At 37.2% G+C, this 24,531-nt stretch overlaps 1 protein-coding gene and 1 long non-coding RNA gene across 3 annotated transcripts; both read left to right on the top strand.

Moving 5' to 3' along the window:
• Positions 1–11: 11 nt before the first annotated feature.
• On the top strand, positions 12–23,506 carry LOC139963162 (uncharacterized). The gene is made up of 4 exons (XM_071963706.1): positions 12–2,182; positions 2,854–3,014; positions 19,430–20,303; positions 21,153–23,506. The coding sequence occupies exons 1-4, from the start codon at positions 1,204–1,206 to the stop codon at positions 21,287–21,289; spliced, it is 2,151 nt and encodes a 716-aa protein (XP_071819807.1). The 5' UTR covers positions 12–1,203; the 3' UTR covers positions 21,290–23,506.
• Positions 7,972–13,308, top strand: LOC139963199 (uncharacterized). Of its 2 annotated transcripts, none has more exons than XR_011791521.1 (4): positions 7,972–8,112; positions 9,263–9,413; positions 10,005–10,126; positions 10,947–13,308. It is a non-coding gene; the product is annotated as an uncharacterized lncRNA (long non-coding RNA). The 2 variants fall into 2 exon arrangements; XR_011791520.1 differs by having other exon boundaries at positions 8,009–8,151.
• Positions 23,507–24,531: the final 1,025 nt, after the last annotated feature.

Genomic DNA, 24,531 nt, shown 5'->3' with positions numbered 1-24,531 from the left:
TCACTAGCGTGCATACCTGTTGGATGAAATTTGCATACATACGCACTGGGGGATAAACTAGTGAGAATTTCCACTTGTGCATTTTGGCTAATTGAGATTTAATGTGCTTTAAACACATAGGTTGACTTGAAACTTCGACAATATGTTTCAAAAGATCTCTTCTTCCATAAGTACGAGCACAATCGTATACACTTCTCGTGATCTTACGAAATCAGTATAATGTGCAGTGGAGAAAATTAAAGTACAATTTGGATTCGTGAAACAAATTAAGATATTAGATATGTTAGTTGTTTAAGTTTCTGAGGTTAACACGACAATTTCTGTCTGCCAAAATATGCCATCTGCTAATGGTATTAGGACATGATTTGCTGTTTCGAAATATTTCAAGTATTTCACTTCAACTTTATCCTTGAAATCTTGGGTAAACCTCAGTCCGTAAATTGTGGCTGAAGTGTTCCTTAAGTCAATTGTTGACCCTATTTATTGTTACAAGATCTATATTTGTATTAACCATTAGCATTCCTCATCTTGTTGGTAGTTAACACCCTCTCAATGCGGAGTACCGCTATATTCCTATATATGTACACCCTCTCGATGCAGAGTACCGGTATAGTCCTATACATGTTTGCAGGAAATGAGGATATGGAATGGCTAGCTGCAAGATAAAATTATCTCAAAAAAATCATAAACCTGTATATATTTGACGTAACGAATTTGATACCCAGATACGTTTAATTGATTTCAGTTCCCTACCATTTTACTAAACATATAAATCCACTAAAAATTGAGATGTGATCATTGGTAAGGCTCAACGATTCGCAAAGAGCACTATGACATCTCACTGGTAGGCCCAGTCAAAAAAGTGGGTGTTAGAAAGGGATCGCCATTAACCAAGGGCTGGAGAGCTCAGTTGGTTCAGAACGTTGCTTGCAACCCTGAAGTTACTGTTCGAATCCCGTTCTAGTAAAGAATGTTCGTGCTTTCCTTGTCGGTTTCCATTGTTTATTATTTACTTAGAAAACATAAATTGCGTAACGTCAATACGATTGTTGCTCAAGCACGGGGTTTCCCCGTCATAATGCAATATCGGTATCTTATCATCAGGTAACCTTTGGTCTAACACTTTGCATCAAATGATACACATGCAGTATGTGAAAATGTGAACGTGCATACCTTACCATATGTTATTTCTCCTTATTCAAAATGGCGCTTGTCTCCGGACTTTACATTGAAACACGAAGATTACGAAAAATGGAAGATGACGAGTTCAATCGGTTATTCAACGATGGTGCCATGAAAAGTGTCAGTAAGAGACAACAGACGTTTGTAGAAAGGGAATGGACGAACAGTATTGCAACAATGGAAATGAGCACCGCGGGATTTTGCTTTACAGGCGAAGGAGACAATGTCGTTTGTTTTGATTGCAAAGGAGTTTTGTCTTCTTGGAAGGCAGGTAGCGTACCTTTAGCAAAACATCTCAAAGCGTTTCCTAATTGTCAGTTTGCCAGGGATCTTGTTAATAAGCGTAAACGTGATTCGAACCTACAGTTTGACCATGCTACTGCTGCAACCGCGAATACGGCTTACGATGACAGTGACTTCGAAGATATAATACGATTTGTAGAGAAATCATTCTTCAAGAGCGAATGCAATCGCTTATTTTCCTTTGCAAAATCGTCTACCTACTTCTCTTCGAAGCCTCAGGAAATTGCAAGAGCTGGTTTTTATTGCAAGGAAGATTCTTTAGACACTGTGAAGTGTTTTGCATGTCTTGTGGAAGTGAAGACGTGGAATTGTTCCTACCGACTCTCGGTTAAGCACAAGGAGGTATCACCAAATTGTCCTCTCTTAAATGGTCTCTGGACTGGCAATAAATTACTAACGGAAGATGAATCAAAAGATGCAGAGGAATCCCTGCAAAGATATGCAAAGTTGCCACGCAATAGCCCAGATCTGCAGAAGGAATCTCCTCCTAAGAACGAGTGTTCTGAGGTCGGTAAAGACAAGTCCAGAGCCGAAACAAAGACTCCAATTAAAGCAAAGAGAGATGATCCTATGTATGCAACTGCAAAACATAAAGATTATGTCAGAGAGAACCAAAGAATGGAATCCTTCTCTACTTGGCCAGAATGTCATTTCATAAAGCCTATTGCGCTGGCAAAGGCTGGGTTTTTCAAATCAGGTAGGAAACCAAAACAAACGATTAAGATGCTTACATTATCAATGGGAAATTACTATAAAGAAAGAAATGAAAAAAATTGCTCTTTTGACAATATTGTTTATAAGATCGGAGAATTTATTATTATGAACACAGTTTTCGTTCGAAGAAAATTGTTGCGTTTTGGTATAGTATTTGTCATTTTTTTCAGTGAGTTCTAGTTAGTTTAACGTCCTGGTATATACTGAATATAAAGATGAACCACAGCCTGTGATTATTATCATACAAGAATATCGAGGTCACTTATTTTGACACATGGTGTGATTTACTACCGACTAGTGTTAATTATATAGAGTATATTAGTTAAATTAATGGATCTATTCGGCAATTTTTGTTTTTATTACAGTCCATACTCCATGTCCTTTCCTCGACTGTTGAACATAAGCTTTCCCATACCGCACAAGTAAATTAATCCAAAACCGGATCTCGTAGAGACGTGGAATTGGGAGCATATATATATGTATATACATATACATATACCTACACACATATATGTATTGTGTAAACTAGGTTTTTTGTTGTAATATTCTGTCTGCTTGTGGGTCTTATTCTGGGATGGTTAAGCACCCCCACCCGCCCCCAGATGTATACAAGGTTGTGGTCCTGCTTGAGAAGAAATTTTGTTGATGTTACAGGTGAAAAAGACGAAGTTACTTGTTTCTATTGCGGTGTCGGTCTTGGCTATTGGGAACCTGGTGATGATCCCCTGGAAGAACATGGTAAAGGAAATAGTAGTTGCAAGTGGCTTAAGTTACTGAAAAGCAAAAATAAAGTCAAAGAAGCGAAACGAAAATCAGTAAGTATATAAGTACATACAGCATATAATGTCGTTTTTGTCACTTTGACCAACTTGGAGATTGACACAGTTTTAATACTTAAACTTCTCTTTTTTGGTTGTTAATCCAAGTAGTCATATTGACTGTTCATTCAATGTTATCATCTTGACATATATCTCACCAGGGTATCACACTCTGCTTCTGCTATCTAAAACATACAGTTTTCAAGTTGTTAATACTTTATCATTGTCTGAAATTTGTATTAACTTCCATAAATATGGATCTGAGCAATTACATTAAAGGAGACACTAACCTAACCATCATTAATGATCTATGTGATAAAGATATCTGTCATAAACAACTTACCCCACCCCGCCGTCCCTCCCCACCTCCACGGTCTAGGAGACACAAACCTAATCATCATTAATGGTCTATGTGATAAAGATATCTGTCATTAACAACTTACCCCCCCCCCCCCCACCCCGCCGTCCCTCCCCACCTCCACGGTCTAGGAGACACTAAACTAACCATCATTAATGATCTATGTGATAAAGATATCTGTCATAAACAACTTTCTATAATAAATAAGAAACATCTTAATCAATGTTGGAGATATCCCAGATTAAACGTTTCTTCACACGCCAGACAGAAGACTTGATCAAGTCTTACTATGACATCATCGAGCCATGTGTGCTTCAATTATTTATGGGTTTTTAATGTTTATTACAATGTATGTTTTCTGTAATAGAGAAAGGTTTTGCAAATGCTGAATCTAAAACATTGAACCTATTAATATGAACTATTGATGGCATTGGAGATCAGGGTCAAATCTCTTAACATTCTATCTTGAAAGATGAAAAGAAAAGCAACGAGAAAGAAAAACAGTTTTCAGATCTTAGTGGCACTATGACATCACAGATTTCCCAAAAAAAGACGTCTCACAGAGACGACATTTAAACTAAGATATCTCCTAAACGTAAAAAGATGTTATGCAGACATGAATTTTGTTACTTTGTGCCTAACCATGGTCTCTTTATCCTTACGTGCCAAACAAAGTACAAAATGTATATATTATTTATTCATATTCATTTTCAGGACATAACAAAATCCAGCTTTGAGCAAAAAGGCGGTGACACTGTGAAAGATCCTGGTCAACAAAAATAACAATTGAGACAAGTAAGTTAACTTGAGCGTTATGGATTTTGAATTTACGTTACAAAGTAATTAACATTCAAACCAACAATTCTGTTGACTTCATAAAGTCTTTTTAATTAAATCACCAGGTCCCCAATGGACTTTTATTACCGGGACATGGTGTCAATAAGAGGGTATATAATATATTGGAAAAAGAATGAGTTTGTATCTCATTTTCATTATATACTTAAGGATCAATGTGGACTGCCAAAAGTGTACGAACCTAGCTCCCCCTCTCTCCCTCCCCCTCCCTCCCGGCTCTATAAAAAATGACAGGATACTTCCTTAGTATCATCAAACCCAGGCCAAATTCGATTTCTAGATATGGCCTATTGCCAGTGAGGATGTTGCAAACGGTTTAAAAAGGTTTATATATAAATCAATCCAAGGATGGGATAAATGTAGCATATATATTCAGAGTCGCTTACGAAGGACAGAGAGCTTTCGCAGGTGTAGCAAATATATCTTTGTCCCCCTGACATATAAATAAAACGATGTTTCTTCTGACTATGTGTTTATTTTCTTGATAAATATATTCTGGCCCGACACCATCTTCAAAAAGGATCAACTTTACTGTTTACGCCGGAATTGCCTTTTGAGGGTATAGCGTCAACTATATATGAATATCCTTTCATCTTGTCGCGAATTAAGGTTACCTTGTCTCCTTTCTGGTTAAGCTTTTTTCCGCAAGGTAAAGACACAATTAAGTGCAATCACTTATATGAAATGATGTTCGCATGAAAGTAATTGTATTCATTCTTTTGTACTTAATAGAAGCGGTCAAGATCAAAGAAGATAACATCTATACGGTTCGTGAAAACTCGTCCAACCGAGAATGTTGGAAACACTGCTCAAAGTTAATTTTACTTACAAAGTATTTAGTTGGGTATGTTTCCCAACCGTGGGTTAAACGGGAATGCAAACACTGGGTATTGATGTACATATGATTTATATGGCCTATAGGTCAGGAAATTGTAAATTATTATGATTATATAATACAAACTTTAAAGTATTTAAATATCGTTGCTTATACCCTTGCTCAATGAATATTCATAGTTTCAATATTATTTTATTGTCTCGCTCTAATCCATTTGACAGTTTAGTTGAGTTAACGCTTGTCAAGTAAATATAAAATAGTTATGTAGCAATCTTTTAAGAACTGTATCATCCGCTTAGAAGAGAATTGTCTGGATATTATCAAGAGATTAGCATGTTTCTCGTAATTTGTTATCCACAGTTATACATAGAGTGTTCTGCTGATGTCAGTGAAAGATAGCTTGTACAAATAACCCAGTTAAAGTTTATTGTTAACCGTTTGTTGTAATAATTCAGTTTGTCGCCAGTTGAGTGATAACTTATTTATTTCTCTCAAAATTACTCTAAATTGAGCAAACTGAAATGCTCTGTTGCTTCAACAAATGAATTGTTATAAGCTATTTATAAGCTTTCGATCTGCTTATCGAGTTTACCATATTAGAACCCGTGGCATTTATACGGTACACAGCTACAAAGCCATGTTGTTAATGTTATATACAGGCGGTTGTGAGTATTGTATAGGCAGTATGTGTATTACTGTGAGGTGAAGCAAACGTGATCAGGGTATTTCAATTAAATGTTGCAGCCTAAGTTTGTACATACACTTTGAGAAGTCCAGAGCTGGATGAGTGCATGTGCAAAACTACATCGATCACACAGGCTACGTGCTTGTGTTACTGACGGCTACTTACAGGTGCCATGATTGATTGAACTATTACTACTGGTAACATATTCAATTCAGGAAAATGATTGGGTTTGGGTTACAGCAAGGTGCCGGGTTAAATTCCACGTTTCGTTTCTGAAACAGTTGGAAGTAAATTCGTCGATTGTTATCTGATGGCTCTTTAACGTTTCTAACAATGGTTTTACTTATCTAATTGTCCTAATGTGGGCTTAACCTAGTCTCATTCGGTCGGTTTATAATGACATATCATACTGCCGCTTGAAAGAGCATAGAAACGTTTGGCTATATTATTGCTTTCTGCCATTATCTAGCGCTTCCTTCACAATTTTCCGTTATTCATTTACTTATAAGAAAGTATGATATGTATGCCACGGTTCAAAATACGCTTAGCAGAGTCGTTATTGCAGAAAATAAACATTTTAATAAACCGAGAATTGCGTTGTGTCAGTGATGTCGTGTCTATATATGCTCACACCTTCAGTTCTTACCTGTGAAATCTCTTTGAGGTGTTTGGGCGCAGGCTGTTCTTAACGGGTAACTCTCAGTGGCTTGCACAAACGGGAATGGGGAGAAAGGGGTGGCACTTGTACTCCCACACCTCCGATCGTCAGCCCCCCCCCCGGGGGAACATGGTTCAGTTGGAGGATTTGAATTCAACCGGAGAAGAATCGGACCACTATTGGGGTGTACACTCCCCCTCCCCCACACCTTTCTCATCCTCATACAAACTATTAATTACCAAAACGTTGTGTTGACTAAGGTTAATTATATAGAAATAAACTATAATCTTGGTCTGCCCTAGAATTACTGCACCCCCCCCCCCCTTCATAATACATTGGTTTCAATTACCTCAGTGCTATACACAGTATAGCCTCAATATTTTGATTGAAAGCGTTTGTCATAAACAATGGGGAATTTACGGTACAAGTTTGCACATGAAGAAGTTTTTACCATTCTACGAACACAATGTACCTACAAGTTATTATATCAGATCGGTGTGTAATCTGAGCTGTAAACAAACATGGAAGATAAATAGTTGGTGCTCGTTCAGAACTATATAATAATTATAGGTAAATGGTCTTTAAAAGCATCCGTACATTCAAAATAAGGAGAATATCGCTGTATCAGCCTACGTATTCAGTCGACGGTGCATGGCTGTACACATGCCGGTCACATGGCCTTAGACAATTATTCACACAACGACATGTTTTCTACGACACCTCTGGTCGGTGTGACCGACCCTCTTTTGAATTTGATGTATTATCAACCTTTAGATAGATGGTTTATTCAGCCACATGCATAAAAATACAATGGAAATTGTTCAAAACACAAGAGCTCTAAAACAGACATGAAATTGAAACGCAAAACGATGAAACACATATACAAAGTGATATTGCATGAGTAATAAATACCGGTAGGCTATCGACAATGGTATAAAAACATTGCGATAAAAGTGACGATGTAAAATAGTACGAATGATAAGAAATATGTACGGCAAGAACCATAAATGTATACTTGTACGATAAACAGAGCGCTAAGTCAATAAAACAGAATTCAGAACGTTGTATATTTAGCTGTTGGATGGTGACGGAGTTGAAATAAGAACAGTACTTATAATAGCACACTATGCCATGACTGATTCGCCAACAGCTATATATTCATGGAAAATGACTATTAAGAATGGAAAAGTACGACACCCTTTCACATTTAAAAGTGGACCCCCTCCCTCCACCTTTACCACCATATCAATTTCAGTATTAGCAAAGTTACTCTCTTAAATTTGAAGACTGAAAAATTCAGTCTAAGGTTCGACTGAAATATATTTCAGTCCATAAGACCGATTTCCAGACGCTAAGACTGGAATTGTTTCCGAACGAAATTCAGCCTACAATAGACTGAATGCAATACCCAATAAAATCATTGTATTTTGTCACGTGCTCATTTTAATTTCAGTCCATGCGAAGACTGAACAGTTAAACCAATCCGGTCTGTCCAAATTAATGACGTATTCTAATCTACATATGCCCGGCCGCGTACGGCCGCGTACGTAGGTACGTACGAACGTTGAATCGACTCGCCATCTTAGCTGAACTTACCTTGAATACCGAGAGAATTTACGCTTCGTTTTATGCGTAAAAACTAACCTTTTTAAGCTTTCCACGAGGGTATAAGAATGGCAGAAACATTGAGAACGTGTTTGGCAGGTAAAGGATATGCAGAAAAAGTAATATCATTGCTCGAAGGTAATATTAAAAAAGGCCGTTTTAATCGATTCATACTCATATGCAGTCATAGCGTTAACATGAACAATGCTATGCCTAGTACAGTAGTAGTACAGTTGGCTATAGCCTAGTATAGTTATACTATGGCCCGGTATACACTGTACTGTCAGACTGTCGTACATGTACGTCTATTGTGTCACTGGTTACGAGTAATTTAGTGTTGGCCTAGGCCTAGTGATATTTTACTAATTATTACTAAATTAGGCAAGCCTATTCAGAGTGTGCCAACTGAAATTAATAGGTACCGGTTAAAACGAAAAAAAAAGGCTTAGCCTAACGTTAGGCCCCTAACGTTAGTCCTTAATAAATGATTTTTTTTTCGAAGAAAATTTATTCCTACCCTGCAGGCTGCGCATACAAGTTTACTTAGCCTAAGTGAAAAGGCATTGGCTATTTACCCGGCCGTTAGGCACTGGTGCTATAGGGCTCTGTTCAGTATGGTTTCTACTTGGTCACTTCGTGGGGTCACTTATCATTACAGTCAATGGAGAAATACTAGATTTTTCACTTCTTTAATTGTAATTTAAAAGAAAAGTACTGAAAATGCTTTCTTTTTCTTTGAATATGTTTCAGATAAATGCCTAACACATCTATTAGTAGCAAACAAAAATAATAACACATTTCCATACCCATCTAAAATAGGAGTGTTGGACATTATTGGCTAATTCAAGCCAGTGGGGCGTGGGTAATCAAATCGTCCATGACAGGCCGCTGGCCCTTTTACGGGTTAGCTCAGTTGGTAGAGCACCAGACTGAGATGCTGAAGGTCGCAGGTTTGAATCCTGTGCCAGCGATTTTTCAGTAGCTTTATTGCAGGTAGATGTGCTTTGCAGCCAGTTAAGTATGTTATCTGTAGGCTAGCTTCGCATTTTTCCATTGTAAAGGGCATTGAGACCGGTTTACGTATAATGCGCTATATCAAGCATTTCTAATAATCATAACCTTCTTTTCAGTCAAAAGATAACTGAAGAAGCAAAATTCAGATTTGATGTAGTAAGTTTCATAATTGTGATACTAGAAAAATCTCCTAGCATTCTGATTTGCAGTAATGAAATGTTTACATTTCTTTCAGATAAATGAGGAGTTTCGATTAATGTTTGCCGAATCCAGGGATAACTTCATCACAAAGTGGGATGGATATAGAGAACGCATCATAGAAGTGAGAAAGAAAACCTCACCAGCTATCGCAAATATGATTGATGCTTTTGAGGAAACTGATAGTAGTAAGTTAAATTAGTATATAGCTATCATATTTCAAAGTTTTCTTTGTATGCCTTTTTCTAGCTAACCAATCAATAACGTTTTGGGCATTACCCCTTGGTAAGAGGCTGGAAAGTTCTAAATTTTATTCTTTTTCTCAATTTGGGCAAATTGTGGCCGCTTGATAGATAAAGGTTTAAAATTAAGACCGAAAACTTAATTGTTCTTATTTTTTCTTATTACCATATAGGCAATAATAAACATCATAGTTAAATTTTCTGTGAATATTCTTTGAAATCAAGCACTTAAAGTACTATAAACATTTTTTCCTGTTTACGATTAGAAATATGACACAATTTAATTTGAGCAGATTGTCATCCAAAATTCAATGAACTATAACTTTAAAAAATCAATATATCAATAACTTTATAGTTTGTGAAAATACAGAATTATTTATTTGGATGTATAACTTATCTGGATTATATTCAAAAAGTTTATTTATGGAATGTGCCATTTGTTCACATTTACTTGTTCTATGATTTATTGCATTTAATTAGCCACATACTATGCCTTGGAGGTTATGTTTAAAACTTCAAACTCAATTTTCTTTTCAGAGGATATGTGTGCTTTATATACATTTATATATATACTGCACAGGTCAGTGACTATGTTAAAGCAGAAGCAGCAGTCCACTAGCAGAGCAGGGGCACTGTTGTACTTCCTTCAGAACAAACCTGTGAGTATTTTATGACAATATACTGTTTATTCCCTTGCTCAATGCTATATAAACACCCCTGCGTTTAGTGGAAAAGTTTTGGTTTTACAAAATTTGCTTGGCTAAACAAAAATTGGCTTGTTATGTGGAAAAAAGTTTGTCTGGTGTATATTAAGGTTAGCATCATATCCACTGGGTCTTATGGCTCTTTTCCATTGGTGCTACTGAATGGTATAGGCACTGGCTCTATAATCATCATGGCTCAATGGAAGTGACTTGTATAGAGTAGGAAAAAACACTTATTATGGCAATGTAAAGCAGGAATAATTTATTCAGCACTGTCTGATTGGCAGCAATACTGACAAGAATGTGGAGCAAGGCGGAAAACCGGCAAAAAGGGAATTTAATAGGGGTGTTTGGGGGAGAATGCCCATTGTGGTCACAATTGTAGTAAAGTGACATAATATTTTTAAATGTAAAGCCAACCAATATATATGCCATTTTTAGTAAGGAATAACAAAGATAGAGATGGAAAAACGGTTGACTTATGAACCCTTCAGGTGTCTGAGATGTACAATTATTGATACTGAAGGTACACTCTGCCAGTCTGTCCAGGGTTTGTAATAACCAAATTTTGTAAAGTTGTCTGTCAAAGGTTTGTGAATTTTTAGTGACATTCTAGGGAGATCATGTAAGAAGTTTAGTTTATGTAAAATTTTATTCTCGTATGAATAAACTGGAAGTCTCATGGAATATTTAGATTGGCAGTTTGCCTAATGTTCAGATGTTAATTTAATAGTATGGAGTAAAATATACATATTTTTTTGTCATTTCTTTCTAGCTTGACACCAGCATTGATGCTACCGCTGCCGGAATAGATGGAAAGTATGTACAACTGTACATACTTTCACTCGGATCTGCCCAAAATCCGTCACAGTTCTTTATTTTTGGCGGATAGAATTCCAATTCCTGCAGGAACAAGTAACAAGTGGATAGATTATTTAAAGCACATCACACATTTAATGTGCATTATGCTTTGGCACTTCATCAATTCTGTGAATTCTTAGCTGCCTTTTTATATGGAGTGATTCCTGCTACGTCAGTAAAGGCACCATTGCGTAGCTTGGCATCTAACATTAAATTAATTTCTCCTAAGTAGCTTTTTAGAGTGGTGTTGCAAGTGTTTATTTGTATGCTGTATTTTCATTTTGATGTTGTGTCATGTAAACAATTGTTTTGTTTATTTAAACACCAGTACTATCGGTATTATAACTTAGTTTGGTACAATTCTGAATTGTAATCCATCCATTGTCGGGTCAGTCAGTTTCCAAAAATGGTTCAATTATGAGAAACGAGTGTCAGAATGGTGTGGGCTGGTAAGAGATGGGGTTGGGAATAAGCAGCAGAAATGAAAACCCTGAAGGGTAGGTGGAGAGGTTGGGAGTATAAAAAATGTTGGGGTGACAAGAGGCTGGAGCTTGGAAGAAGGGCTTGGCCAAATGGCCTTTTCCAGTATTTGTCCATTGTCGGTCACTTTCCAAGTGGCCTTTGCCAGTATCCGTCCATTGTCGGTCACTTTCCAAGTCGCCTATGCCAGCATCCGTTCATTGTTGGTCACTTTCCAAGTGGCCTTTGCCATTATTTTTTCTTGAAGTACAATTTAGTTTAATATTTTAAATTTCGTTATACCAATATCTGTATAATAAAGAACTTGCCCTGTCATAATTGGTTCGGGTTATTATTATATTTGCTACAACTGCTGCACATATGTTTCACTTAAAAGTATGAATTTAAATTAAAACATAACAATTAATGTTTCAAGCCTTACATTTTTAGGACACTATATAAAAATATTCCAGTTGTTAATATACATTATTTTTTATTTAGGAACTTGCCTTCTCTGTACATAAGTTGAGTGTAATCTGTTATCCGTCAATTGTAATCCGTTCATTGTCGGTCACTTTCCAAGTGGCCTTTTCCAGTATTCGTCCAGTGTCGGTCACTTTCCAATTGGCCTATGCCAGTATCCGTCCATTGTCGGTCACTTTCCAAATGGCCTTTGCCAGTATCCGTCCATTGTCGGTCACTTTCCAAGTGGCCTATGCCAGCATCCGTTCATTGTTGGTCACTTTCCAAGTGGCCTTTGCCATTATTTTTTCTTGAAGTACAATTTTAGTTTTACATTTTAATATTCTTTATATCGATATCTGTATGATAAACGAACTTGCCCTGTCATAATTGGTTCTGGTTATTATTATATTTGCAGCAACTGCTGCACATGGGTTCCACTTAAAGGTATGAATCTAAATAAAAACTAAATTAAAACTAAATAAAACTATAAAAATAAATGTTTCAATCCTTAAATTTTTAGGACACAAAATAAATTAGTTATGGTCAAATTAGAAATTTCTGGTAAACTTGACCACATTTATAGAGTTTGTATGTCAAATCGTCGGCACCGGAATTGCAACTTTAATTTTTGGAATATTTCATAACTAAAACTTTACATTTAATTTATTTTTGTAGTTTAGGTAAATAACCATTATTTAGACCTAAGATATCATAAATAAAACCCAAGCAAACAAAGTTAGCTTTTGTACTATTTTTTGTTTATATTTCTTTAATGTATCCAAGAAAATAAATAAAGACAGTTTTAATACAGTTTTTAAACTTTTAACAGGTTTTTTGTTTTCTTATTTCCATAGTTAATGGAATGTTCCCATGAATTATTGTTTCATTGTATATTGTAAAGCAAAATCTAAGTTAAAAACATGTAACTATCAACCTGCTTTTTTAACCAGTTGTTTCTAAAATTATACTCCATTTAGGAATTTTTACAATTTTACGGGGAAATTTCCTTTAACCTGCCTGGAGGGCGACTGTAATCGTCCCAGTTTAGTGCCTTTGGGCAGTTTTTTGACTGGCATATTGGACTATTAATCCCTGAATTAAAAGTATAAAATGACGATATTCTGTCTAGCCACTTTTTTTTTTAAAGTCTAATTGAATAAAATAATTTAAACCTTATAGGCTGGATTCTAATCTAATTTGGCTTAATTTCAGTCTAAGAAAGGGTAAATTCCAGTCCTGTTACACTGAAATCATTAAGTCTAGCTAGACTAAAAATCAGTCGTTTTACAGACTGAAAATTTTCAGTCCTTCCTTAGACTGAATTTCAGTCTGAAGGAACTGGTCCCTCAGTTCGTCCGTTTAAGAGAGTAATATCGCTTTGATTTGTGGTAAGGATAACTATGTATTAAAATTTCTCATATTGTGAGCATTTATTTTTTAAGAATTAGTATCGCGTGCAAACTCAACCCAACGGACCCGCATCTCTTTAAAAGATATACCGGTACGGTAATGATATTTGATAGTTGAAACATAACTATACACGTGTTCCACACACCCACAAAATACATACAGAGATTATGTTTCACCCTCAAATATATATCATACACTGGCGACGGAGCAAGGGTAAATATCCTTCCTCCAACAGTCAATTGTACAATATTCCGAGTAGTGCCCCTATTGCATTCATTTGGAGTGCTCTTTTCCTGTTAGTTATATTGAAAATTGTTCTAGTTTCTCGTAACTGCAAAGTTGTTGTTATTGATGACATGCGCAGTGATGACATGCGCATGCATGCACTTAATTGTTGGAAAGGTATGATTTTTGGGATCATCTTGTCGGGTGGTAGTAAGCTATTTTCGTTTACACGTCCAATCTTGCACCTACTAACTGAGAGTGCTTTTGAGTAATTCCCCGCGCCCCTCCCCTAATGCACACTAACTCATTCAGTACCACAAGGGGGTGGGGTGGGGGTGGATGTAAATTAAGTGCAACATTTGCACAATGTATCTATGAATTAGGCAGGCGCGGCGGAACGGGAAAATTATTGGGGGGGCTAATGTGTGGAGACTATCTGAGCGGAGCGCCACCATCGGTTGGCGCGGCGCGCACCCAAAATTTTAGGGTTTTTCAAACCCCCAGATGGCCGGAAACGGCACTTCCCGAGTGTTTTATGCTGCCAATACCTAGCCCTAAAATATGGGTCTCAAGCCTGCAATTTCTCAGATTGCACGTAAAAATCTGTAAAAACATTGTAATTTGTATATTCGATGGTGTTTTAAGAGAGTAGCCATAGGCGTACGGGACCATTTCGGTTTGGTGGGGGGGGGGGGCAGAAACTTTTGTGCCCAAAATTTCCCTTGACACTTTCTAAGCGGAGCGCCACCATTGGTTGGCGCGTAGCGCACAATAATTTTTTGGGGGCAAAATATGCCTCTCAGATTGCCGGAAATGGCACTTCTGAGGCCTTGCAAGTTGCATCAAAACATTCTTTATTTTATAATCTCACGTTTAGAAATTTACACTTTCCCAAATATTTGGTAAATTAGAAGAAGAAAAAATGGTTACATCACTTTCAAGGGGAAAACTATGACAATATATTTTTTAAGCTCCTATTTAGTACGGTATTTATTATTTTAACACAGTACTCACAGGGGCGTCGGAAGCTATTTGGGATTGGTACGGCAGATCAGAGTGTGGCCATCTGTCATAAGTATCGGGAGTTGAGGGAGGGCGTTTAGTAGGTCAAACTACGCTACGCGCCACCATGCTTGGCGCGTAGCGTAACGGAGAAAATTTTGAAAAAATGCCTCCCAGATTGCAGGAAATGGCACATCCCGAATTTGAAAACAAGACCCCTGCCATGCCAGAGTAGTGACATTTAGCCAACTTGCCGTCATCATTATTGAAAATGACTGAAAACTTGAACTGAACTACCTCCCAGATTGCATAAAATAGCAGTTCACATGTGTCATATGAAAAAACAAGATTCTCCCTTGTCTGTTTTTGTACCCGATTAATCTTATGAAACACATTTTTTAAGTGTTTCATATTGGTTCTTTATTTTTTGCCATATTTTTTCTTAGTCCTATTTTTTTTTTGGGCGCCGTGAATATTGGTCCGACGTTCGCCGGACCTGCCGTACCGGCTCCGACGCCGCTGTACTCAGCTACCCCCAGAAAAACATACATTGTTCAACGACACGTAGGCGGGAAAATGTCGTTGTGTCGGGTGAGACTGCAATTTGTCTCACAAAAAAGTATAAAAAATAAAAAAGAATATGATAAACCTGTATTTTGAGGCTTGTAGGCACCCCCCCCCTCCCAACCATCCATGAAAAAGAAAATGTTTCTTATGTACTCTCATGTCGGGGATGTCCAGGTATACAGTTGACTAGTTAGAAAAAAATGTTTACTGCGGTTTTTTCATTTCAGAGAATGCTAATCTCCATGCATGCTTGTCACCACGATTGTGCGCGGCGTTCCCTGTTAATAATTTTGGGCGATAGTGCAAAAAGCGTGGTAGCCAAGATGAGCTGCGCTTACGGTGGTGTTACACGGAAATATTCGGGCATCATGATGTTAAATAAAGAAAATCATTAGGCCTATATTAATATTAATGTCACAAAACAAAAAACACAGAACGCTCTCCACGGAATTTTCGGGCAAAAATATGAAAAAGATTCGGGCAAGCTACTACATATTTATTTTAATTTTTTTTCTCCTCTAAGGCTGCCCGAATTTGTCAGGACTTTTGCCCGAATTTCTTGTCCTCTGGAAATTTGGGGGAAGTCTGCCCCCCCTGCCCCCCCCGACTCGTACGCCTATGAGAGTAGCTATTACTCGTAGTGTACTCGCAAAGACGTTTTTGAGTGTAGTTAATTACTACTTGCAATTAAATGCAATAATTAAATAAATGTCATAAGAAAAAACTGAAAGCATTTCTTAATGTCAACAAATGGGTAATTCCAAACCATGTGCAGTTGCCAACAAATTTCTATGAACCAAGCACTGTCACGAGTGCATGTACCCTATACAGTACAGGTGAAATGCTAATATTGTGTTTTGTTATCACACTTAAGGCACTTTAGAAGGATAAACCCTACGAAAGATACATCTCCAATTAGAAGGAAATGTCCCTGAAGGATATATTCATGGGAACTGTGCTACCATTAGAAGGATATATCCTTCAGGGGATGTTTGAGAACTGGCTGAAATGAGGCAAGTCATTGGCCTAAGACGAAGTTGTGTAGCGCTTACCGGTACTCGCACTCACTGCTTCCACTTTTCACGGGCCGTGAAGACGCGGTTGGGGTGACAATGTGGTCTATAGCCAGGGGACGGACCGAGGGTCCCCCAGCATTTACTAAAATTATTACACCTGTATAGTATACGTGTGCATCGGACAGATCGACAATTTGCATTGAAAAATGGGCAGATGCACGTTTCGGAGCCTTGGCAAATATTGGGGGGGGGGGGCTTATCATGCATTTGGCCCCTCAACTTTTTCATTGGGGGGGCTGAGCCCCCCCAAGCCCCCACCCCGCTTCCGCCGCCACTGGAATTAGGCCTGTAGTAGCTCATCAGCATACATTACATGTCGTAAGAAAATAATTTTCAGCATATTATTGACACATTGGAAACTTAGTATTCAATATGGAAAACATTTTAGCCAATACAACCCACCCCCCCTCTCCCCCACTACAAAAGGTACGAATTTCCTTGCGTTACAGTATATCAACGTCAAGTTAATCTCATTTGAAGCGCTAACCAATCAATGTTTTTTTCTTCGATTTTCACATACGAACAAAAATATTGGAGATAATTTCTTTCATGATTCCGTTTATTGGTCTGAAACAATTCGCATTCGAACGACCTGGTAATATACAAAACCTTGAAACAAACATATGATGTTGGCCCTACCAATTCCCCCCACCCCCCCCCCACCTCTCTCTCTCTCATATTATCAAACATCATTCATTATCAAATGCTTGATGGCGATTCATATAGGCTACTTTGGCAGTCATGCTCTCCTAAATTTTAGAAGTGTAACTTAAAGTTCAGGATTGTTGTGCAGTATGTCTGCCCTCTCTGGACCAATTACGAGAATATTCTGGACTTCGTGTCGTCATTTTAGGGTATAATTGGACATCAATTTGTCCCGCTCCCCACCATTGTCCAGTGTCGTGGACCTCAGTGTATGAGATCTACAGAGTTAAGTTAATTTCTACTTCCCGGCTCCCCACTCCACCCTTATACGAACTTAACTGAGGGAACAAAGAGTGTAAGCATTACTGGCGATAAACTTTTGAATAGAAGTTTCACTATGCGGCGCAATGCAGAATGAGTCACTTCACTTCACGTGAGATAAGAACTCTTCAAAGCATGATCTGTTGAATCATAAACCATTGACATTGTTCTCTGTAGAATGACATCATTTTGAAATTGTATTGCATTCATATTATTACATATTAGTGACGCAAACAGCCTAACCGGAAGGGTCAACTGTGGCGTCAGAAACGTGTTTCGCCATCAGGAATGGGGTCCTTGGTGATCAGGTTTGCGATCGATTGCTTCAGGTTACAGAGCGAATGAAATGACAATGTCACCCATCGACAAAGTACAAGACAATTTTGATCACCATTAACAACGAATCATGGAGTTCAATAAACCCGATGTAGTCCGAATTTCGTACAAATGTTATACCAATCCCACATTACCAAAATGGATACGATTTCCTTTAGAAGATGTCTCCACATTGCCTTACTAGTAAGACCAACACGAATGAAGACTGCACCTTCTTTCTCACACCCCCTTTCGCTACAGTAATAACAAAACGTGTTAGTATACGTCATTCTTAATAACGTTGTCATAAACTGCACCAAGTATATCTAATCTACCGATGTTAAACCCTTGAGCACTGCAGATACCCTACCGACCCCTAAGTTTGCCTTACCGATGATGAAGTTTCGAGAATAAACATGAACTTGACAAATGTGAAGCATATTTTCGTAGCTACCCTTTTTAGGCTTTTGCAATTCATACTAAGTCATAGTCTTGGTTTTATATTAACCCCGCGTCCTTTAAATTTCAAAGGTCGCACTTATTGTAATACAAATATTCGTTACGATAGTCACCACCTATTCACAAAGCGCATTGACCCGTAACTGGTATCGAACGATTATATTGACTTATATACATATACCATCGCACAGACACACTTCTACAAGACTGGAACTATTTATGATAGCGTTCTGAAGAATTAACTAGTAAGTTTGTTTCAAAGTAGAAGTGCAATTATATTTCATTCATCCACTTTATAACATTTAAGTTTATGTGGCGACAGGTTTAGAGTATTGTTTAAGTTATACTTGGTTTAAGTTATGGTTTATACGTTTATAATTATTGGTAGAGAAGTGGTACATAGTTTAAGTTATGGTTAACGGCTTATACGTCTATAAGTCATACGTATAAAATTTATAGTTTAAGTTATGGTTAATGGTTCATACGTATATAAATCATATGCATCGTAGTTATACACAGTTTAAGTTATGGTGTATGGTTATACGTATGTGAGTCAAACGTATAGAAGTTATGGCATATGTTTTACAAGTCAAACATGGTTTATATAGCTACTTATGTTGAGTAGTCTTATATGTATACCATTTGTATAAATGTCCTACGTTCAAGGGCGTAGCGATTAAAATATCGTTTCTCTCTCAATTGCAACATTAGCGTTTTCATATTGTGAAAACATGTTTGGAAATTATTTATATGTTTTTGTTAAGGTAACTTCTAAGGGCTACCAGACAATTCTTTTCTGCTTCGAATCTAGACATGTGATATATTCAGAGTTCCAAAGTTCAATTATTTCTATGGTACACTTCTATTGTATTCGTAGGAGTCATATTGATACAGAGTTATTTCCTTCCTGCATTTACACTATAAATATATCGCGAATCCGCGGAAGAATATTAGCATTATGCAGTTACAGTGTATTATAGCAACCGAATTGAAGCTGGCGAACGTTGTACGGTAGTTCTATTAGGCATTTTTTTTTTAGAGTATTCAAAATCATACGAAGTTTCGTATGGTGGAGAATAAGGATCGCGAGTTACAATTTCTCAAAGTGGCAAGGAAAACGTGGTAAATATGACTGATAAAAGGTCAATTTTGACCGACATTTTTCAATTTTTAGGTCATTCACAATCACAGGAATATATGAATAGGCCTAGGTAAATAAAAGTGCGACAGTCAGAAATTCCGACTGTCGCACTCCAATTTTCCAACTATCGACAGTTTTACCAAGTTTGGGGGCAGGGGGAGGTGAGGCACCCCACATCCCCCTTCCCCTCTAGCAACGTCCCTGATTATAGAGGTGTTACGTTACTATTTATTCTATTGTCATTGTAGCTCTATAAGAAGACAGAAGGACCGTCTACGCCATCCATCGTCAATTGTATTCAATTGAATTCATTTGAACATGGAAAGACACCATGAGCGAGACCGTGGTGATATTGATGGAATGAACATAGAGAGTCAACGAGTGAAATCATTCGAAAATACATCTTGGCCAGAGAATACTCCAGTGACCATCTACCGACTAGCAAATGCAGGATTTTACTTTACTGGAATCGACGATGAAGTCAAATGTTTCAGTTGTTTAATCATCATCCGAGATTGGAAGCAAGGTGACAGTCCAAAAGGAAGACACAAAAGATCGAGTCCGAGATGCAGATTCGTTCAAGGCATCGATGCGAGAAACATTGCTGATGTCAAATATGTATTAAAATCAGGTAATTCATCAAAACGTCTTCCATTGCAACATAGAAATGAGTCCAATGGAAAAGACTGCGTAACTTTGCTTAAAGATCGCGCTAATGCCGGCGTAGAAGACAAAACGGCATGTTCGAAGGGATATCAATTTGAGAGGAACCGTCTGAGGACTTTTCAAGACTTTCCTTTGTCTTGTCCTGTAGATCCTTACGAACTCTCGGCTTCTGGATTTTATATGCAAAATAATTATGCCGTTCAGTGTTTTGCCTGCTTTGTTCGAATTCCATATTCCAGTTGGAAGATAGGAGACCGACCAATTAATAAGCACAGAGTAGTATCTCCATCATGTCCATTTGTCAAGGGACTTGTCACAGGTAATCAAAAGTTGACCAAAGCGGATAAATTGATAGCGCTTCGGTATAACATACACCAGAAGCCACAGTCCGAGGAACGAGTTAAGATACAACACCCACTGTTTACTTCCATAGAAGCAAGATTTGCATCATTCAATTCTTGGAGTCATTCTAGGATTGTAAAGCCATCCGATTTAGCAAATGCTGGATTTTTCTATTCTGGTGAGATTCCATTTTATACATGATCGGACTCACTTCGTATGTAACCACGAATATTGTTTATTAAGTGTTATCGTAAACTAACCTCTATTAATATAATACTATGTGTAAAAGTAAGTTGGTCTGACGTTTCGATCCTAGCAGGATCTTCTTCAGAGGCTAAATGACAAGTACAGTAACAGAAGGGACAAAAACACGCACAGAAAACAGACAGGTTAATGAGCACGGTGAACACAATGAGATAGATGAAAGGGGATTATAAGTCATTTAGCCTCTGAAGAAGCTCCTGCTAGGATCGAAACGTCAGGCCAACTTACTTTTACACATTCTATTACACAGGCTCTCTAGTGGATAAGCAGTTTGCTAACAGTTTTATTTTATTTTAAATAATATTATACTAGGCTTGTGTTTTCTTATTGACGTTAGCACTATACCCACATTAAGATCCTCTGCTATTTCACTAATGTAAGACTATAGCATTCTTCCCTCCGAACGCACTATAATCCTATTTAACATATTTCAGGTAAATTCCTGAAGTAAGGACGGAATCATTCAGTGACTTCCAACTTCCCACATACAGATTGAAATGTAGCCAACCATTCTACCTTAAAGTGTCATCAGTTTATCCATTCAAATTAAGTGTTATTTAATTGGCCGTAAGGTAAGTAAAGTCATTTGTGTTGGGGGCATTTTGAAAATTCCAAATTGCAATATAAAAACGTCCTGCTACAGAATGAGGCACATATAATGCCTTCACTTTTATTCCGCGATAACGTTATTAATTGTTCGCGTAAATATAATATTATTTGGAAGTATTTCATTTTTATTTTATGTTTCTATAATTCATTTCAGACGCAAGCGACCTTGTTACGTGCTTCTGTTGTGGTTGTAGACTAGAAAATTGGGAACCTGGAGATATACCCTGGAAGGAACATCAACTTTGGTCTCCAGATTGCGCCTGGTTAAAAGAACAACAACCTCCACTATAGCTATTTAATGTTCCTCAGTATTGCCCCTCCCCCCAAACTTAGCATGATAAAACTTGCTGAAAGCTTTCAAGTTATTTCTGACTCTCGAAATGACTTCCAGATGCTTAGGAGTGTCGAATTAGACAATATAAAGTACTTTCAATAAATGAGGAAACTGCTTTAAGGCTTGTCGTGAACAAACGAGTGACCTGTCTGAATTTCTGGAATGTGATTGAGATGTGCAATATTGATATGATATTTTTTGTACTGCAAACTGTACGAAGAGAGTTAGATTAAGAAATGCCCGTTGGAAGAGAGCGATAGTAACAACAATGATGGTGATGACGATGATCAAGACGATGACGACAACGATGACGATGGTGATGACGATGATCAAGACGATGACGACAACGATGACGATGACGACGATGACGATAACTACAACGACAATGATAGCGATAGCGATAGTGATAAAGTTAACTACATATATACAGTTACATATAACGAGAACGATGGGGATAGTTCGATTATCTATGATAGTGATACGGTAACTATAACGATAAAGATAACGATACATGTGTACACAGAACTACTTGCTTATCTCCAAGTTTGAATTTACAACGTTGTAGTTATAACAATAGTTTCTTTGCCGATTTTCGATATGTTCATGTATGTAGAACGCACAGGTCAGTTTTTAATATTTGAAGCGGTCATACGTCGATGCATGCATTACTGTAGGTTTCACTTCCATAGTGTCATTAATTCATGCTTTTAATTTTTGTTAAGACCCTTAATGCCAACTGGATGATTAACATATGTACAGAGACATGGCTGATAGACAACCACAATATTACATAACTCAACAAAATCTCTTTTAGTATTTGCGCCTATTAAAAAGGTGAACGCTTTCTAAAACTTTGTATCACTATTTTGTACTTGATTTGACTGATTAAAAGCGGACAGTTTTCACCTATAAAGTTTCTGGAAATTATTTGAAACAGAGAAACAATGGTTAAAATAGTAACAAACACGGCTTTTATGAATCTATATTTCACTGAACATAAGACTATCACACTTTCACTCACACACATACTCATGTCAAACATTAATATGGTCTTTAGCTGTCTCCATGTACATTGTGTTAGCTAGTTTACATACGTTGGATTTCAAGTCCATATTGGGAAGAGACACTCGATCTGTGCTAACATAATTTGATTAACCCGTTGGTTCCTTGTTTATTCTCTAGTCAAAAAAGGGAATTTCCTTTTCTTCGTCTTTATTATCACGGGAATTTCAAAACATAAACCAGCATGTGTTTAATGCCCATGTAAAGTAAAAACTTAGTTAATCGTCCACGCCGAAGTTTTACCGTCGATATATTTAGATATGCAACCATTGTAACCACAACGTCTGTGTATAAACGTTAAAACCTTCTCATGGGAGCTATATATTAAAGGAGAACTACAAACTGATAAATGTCTCGGACTGCATATAAAGATGACTGGCGAGGTATAATGTGCTAACACATATAACTGGTACAGGACTGAGCCTGATGTACAGAACTTAGCCATGAGACATTCATCAGAATAAATCAAATTAAACAAAACTTGTAGTTATCTTTTAGGCCACGAAAAGTCAGCTGTTTAATAAGTTAAATGGCTGTATATGAGATGTGTCAGACAGTGGTCAACGAACAACAATCACGGTATCCTGCTACCAAATGTAAAACCTGAAGATTTGGTTTCATTGCAAATAAAAAAGAAAAGAAAATTCGACGGCGTGAGGGTGTTCTAAATTGTTCTACAATATATATATATACCTTGTTTTGAAGTAGGGTTAATTTTCAATGTAAATTTTAGTGCTAAACCCATATCAGAACTGGACTCCTCCCCTGCATGCGTGTCCTGTGGCTTCTGCGGCAAAGGCTGCCTGGATCAGCCACTGGAAATCACGTAACAGATACTGTCAACTTTTCGCATCAGACTTTATAAAGCCGATCTTGAAGTTTATAAGATGCTACAAATGTGACATAAAAATGCCAATATGTATCTCTGCTGGCATTGTAAAGTATATACTTTTAAAGTATGATCATGAAATATAGTACATGTTTAATATTACTTCAATTATCTCTATATCTATCTACTTATGTTTATAGAAGTAACTAATGTTGGTATTACAGAAAAGAAATATATTATATATCAATAACAAACAGTTTCGCAATAAAAAGGCTACAAGCAAGCCAAGTTCTTTCTGTCTTTCTTTCTACATAGAACATTGAGGTTAAGGAAAATAGACTAACACATGAAGAAAATTGCTCCATTCCTCTGTCAATTCAATTTACAAGTCAACACGCTACCACTAACTAAAACAAAGTTCCATTCACATCCAAGTCTAGATAAATAGTTTCTGATTCTAAGCTCATAATTAAACCCATCTGCTGCCTTTTTTTTAAAACTGCCAGACAAAAGAAATTGTTTGTAACCAGTCAACACACTTTACAGTATCATTAATTAACTAGTACTCTAGGTTTCTTTACTTGGTTCGATCATGGAGCTATAAACCTGTCGAATATAGCTCCATGGTTCGATGATGACTTAGGGACTTACATCTGAAAAGGAAAAATCAACAGCAGTATGTTCATAAAATTACTCAGGGCCAATTTGTAAGCTATTAACAGGTTGCCAAAAGTTATGGTCCACATGTTAAAATAGTAGAATGGGTTGATTTATTATTGCCTTCCTTTGGAAAGACTCATGATTACGTAACCAGCTATGAATGTGTGTCTTAAGTTAAAAAGCTCATAAATATTGCTCAAAGGTTACTTAAATGACCTCAACATTGAAAAAGCCATCTAGGGGCCCTGTGAATGGGCCACGAGGAGTCATTGTACAAGTGATTGATGCCACCCGCTGTTAACATCGTTACTGGTGGTTTATTTGGATTATTAAGCAAGGGTTTCACCACCCTGTGTGTATTTATGTGATGAAAATACTAAAGATGACATAGCAATGGAATCCCAGTTTGGCTAACAAACCCTTTTACTATAGTTAAAAGATGATATTTGGCAAAAGGTAAATATTCTTTTATGCCGTAGAATGGTAACATTACTCCTATCCGTTCAGGTTGTATTTCTTCTACTGACCAACATTTTTGCAGAGGTAACTCTCAGCCCTTGTACAGAGGTGTTCCTGTACGGGGTGGCAATTATGACACATGAAAGAATAGAAAAGGCCAAATCAATTACTATTGACTACATGTGTACA

This window comes from Apostichopus japonicus, chromosome 21 (assembly GCF_037975245.1).
Source record: "Apostichopus japonicus isolate 1M-3 chromosome 21, ASM3797524v1, whole genome shotgun sequence".
Lineage (NCBI taxonomy): Eukaryota > Metazoa > Echinodermata > Holothuroidea > Aspidochirotida > Stichopodidae > Apostichopus > Apostichopus japonicus.
The sequence above is the reverse complement of the archived record's forward strand: the minus strand, read 5'-3'. Positions and strand labels throughout refer to the sequence as shown.

Excerpts from the sequence above, each read along its gene's own strand:
- LOC139963162 (XM_071963706.1), top strand. The coding sequence starts at position 1,204 with ATGGCGCTTGTCTCCGGACTTTACATTGAAACACGAAGATTACGAAAA. Across the intron at positions 3,015-19,429 it reads AAGAAGCGAAACGAAAATCA|TTGAACATGGAAAGACACCA; the intron begins GTAAGTATATAA and ends AATTGAATTCAT. Across the intron at positions 20,304-21,152 it reads TGCTGGATTTTTCTATTCTG|ACGCAAGCGACCTTGTTACG; the intron begins GTGAGATTCCAT and ends AATTCATTTCAG.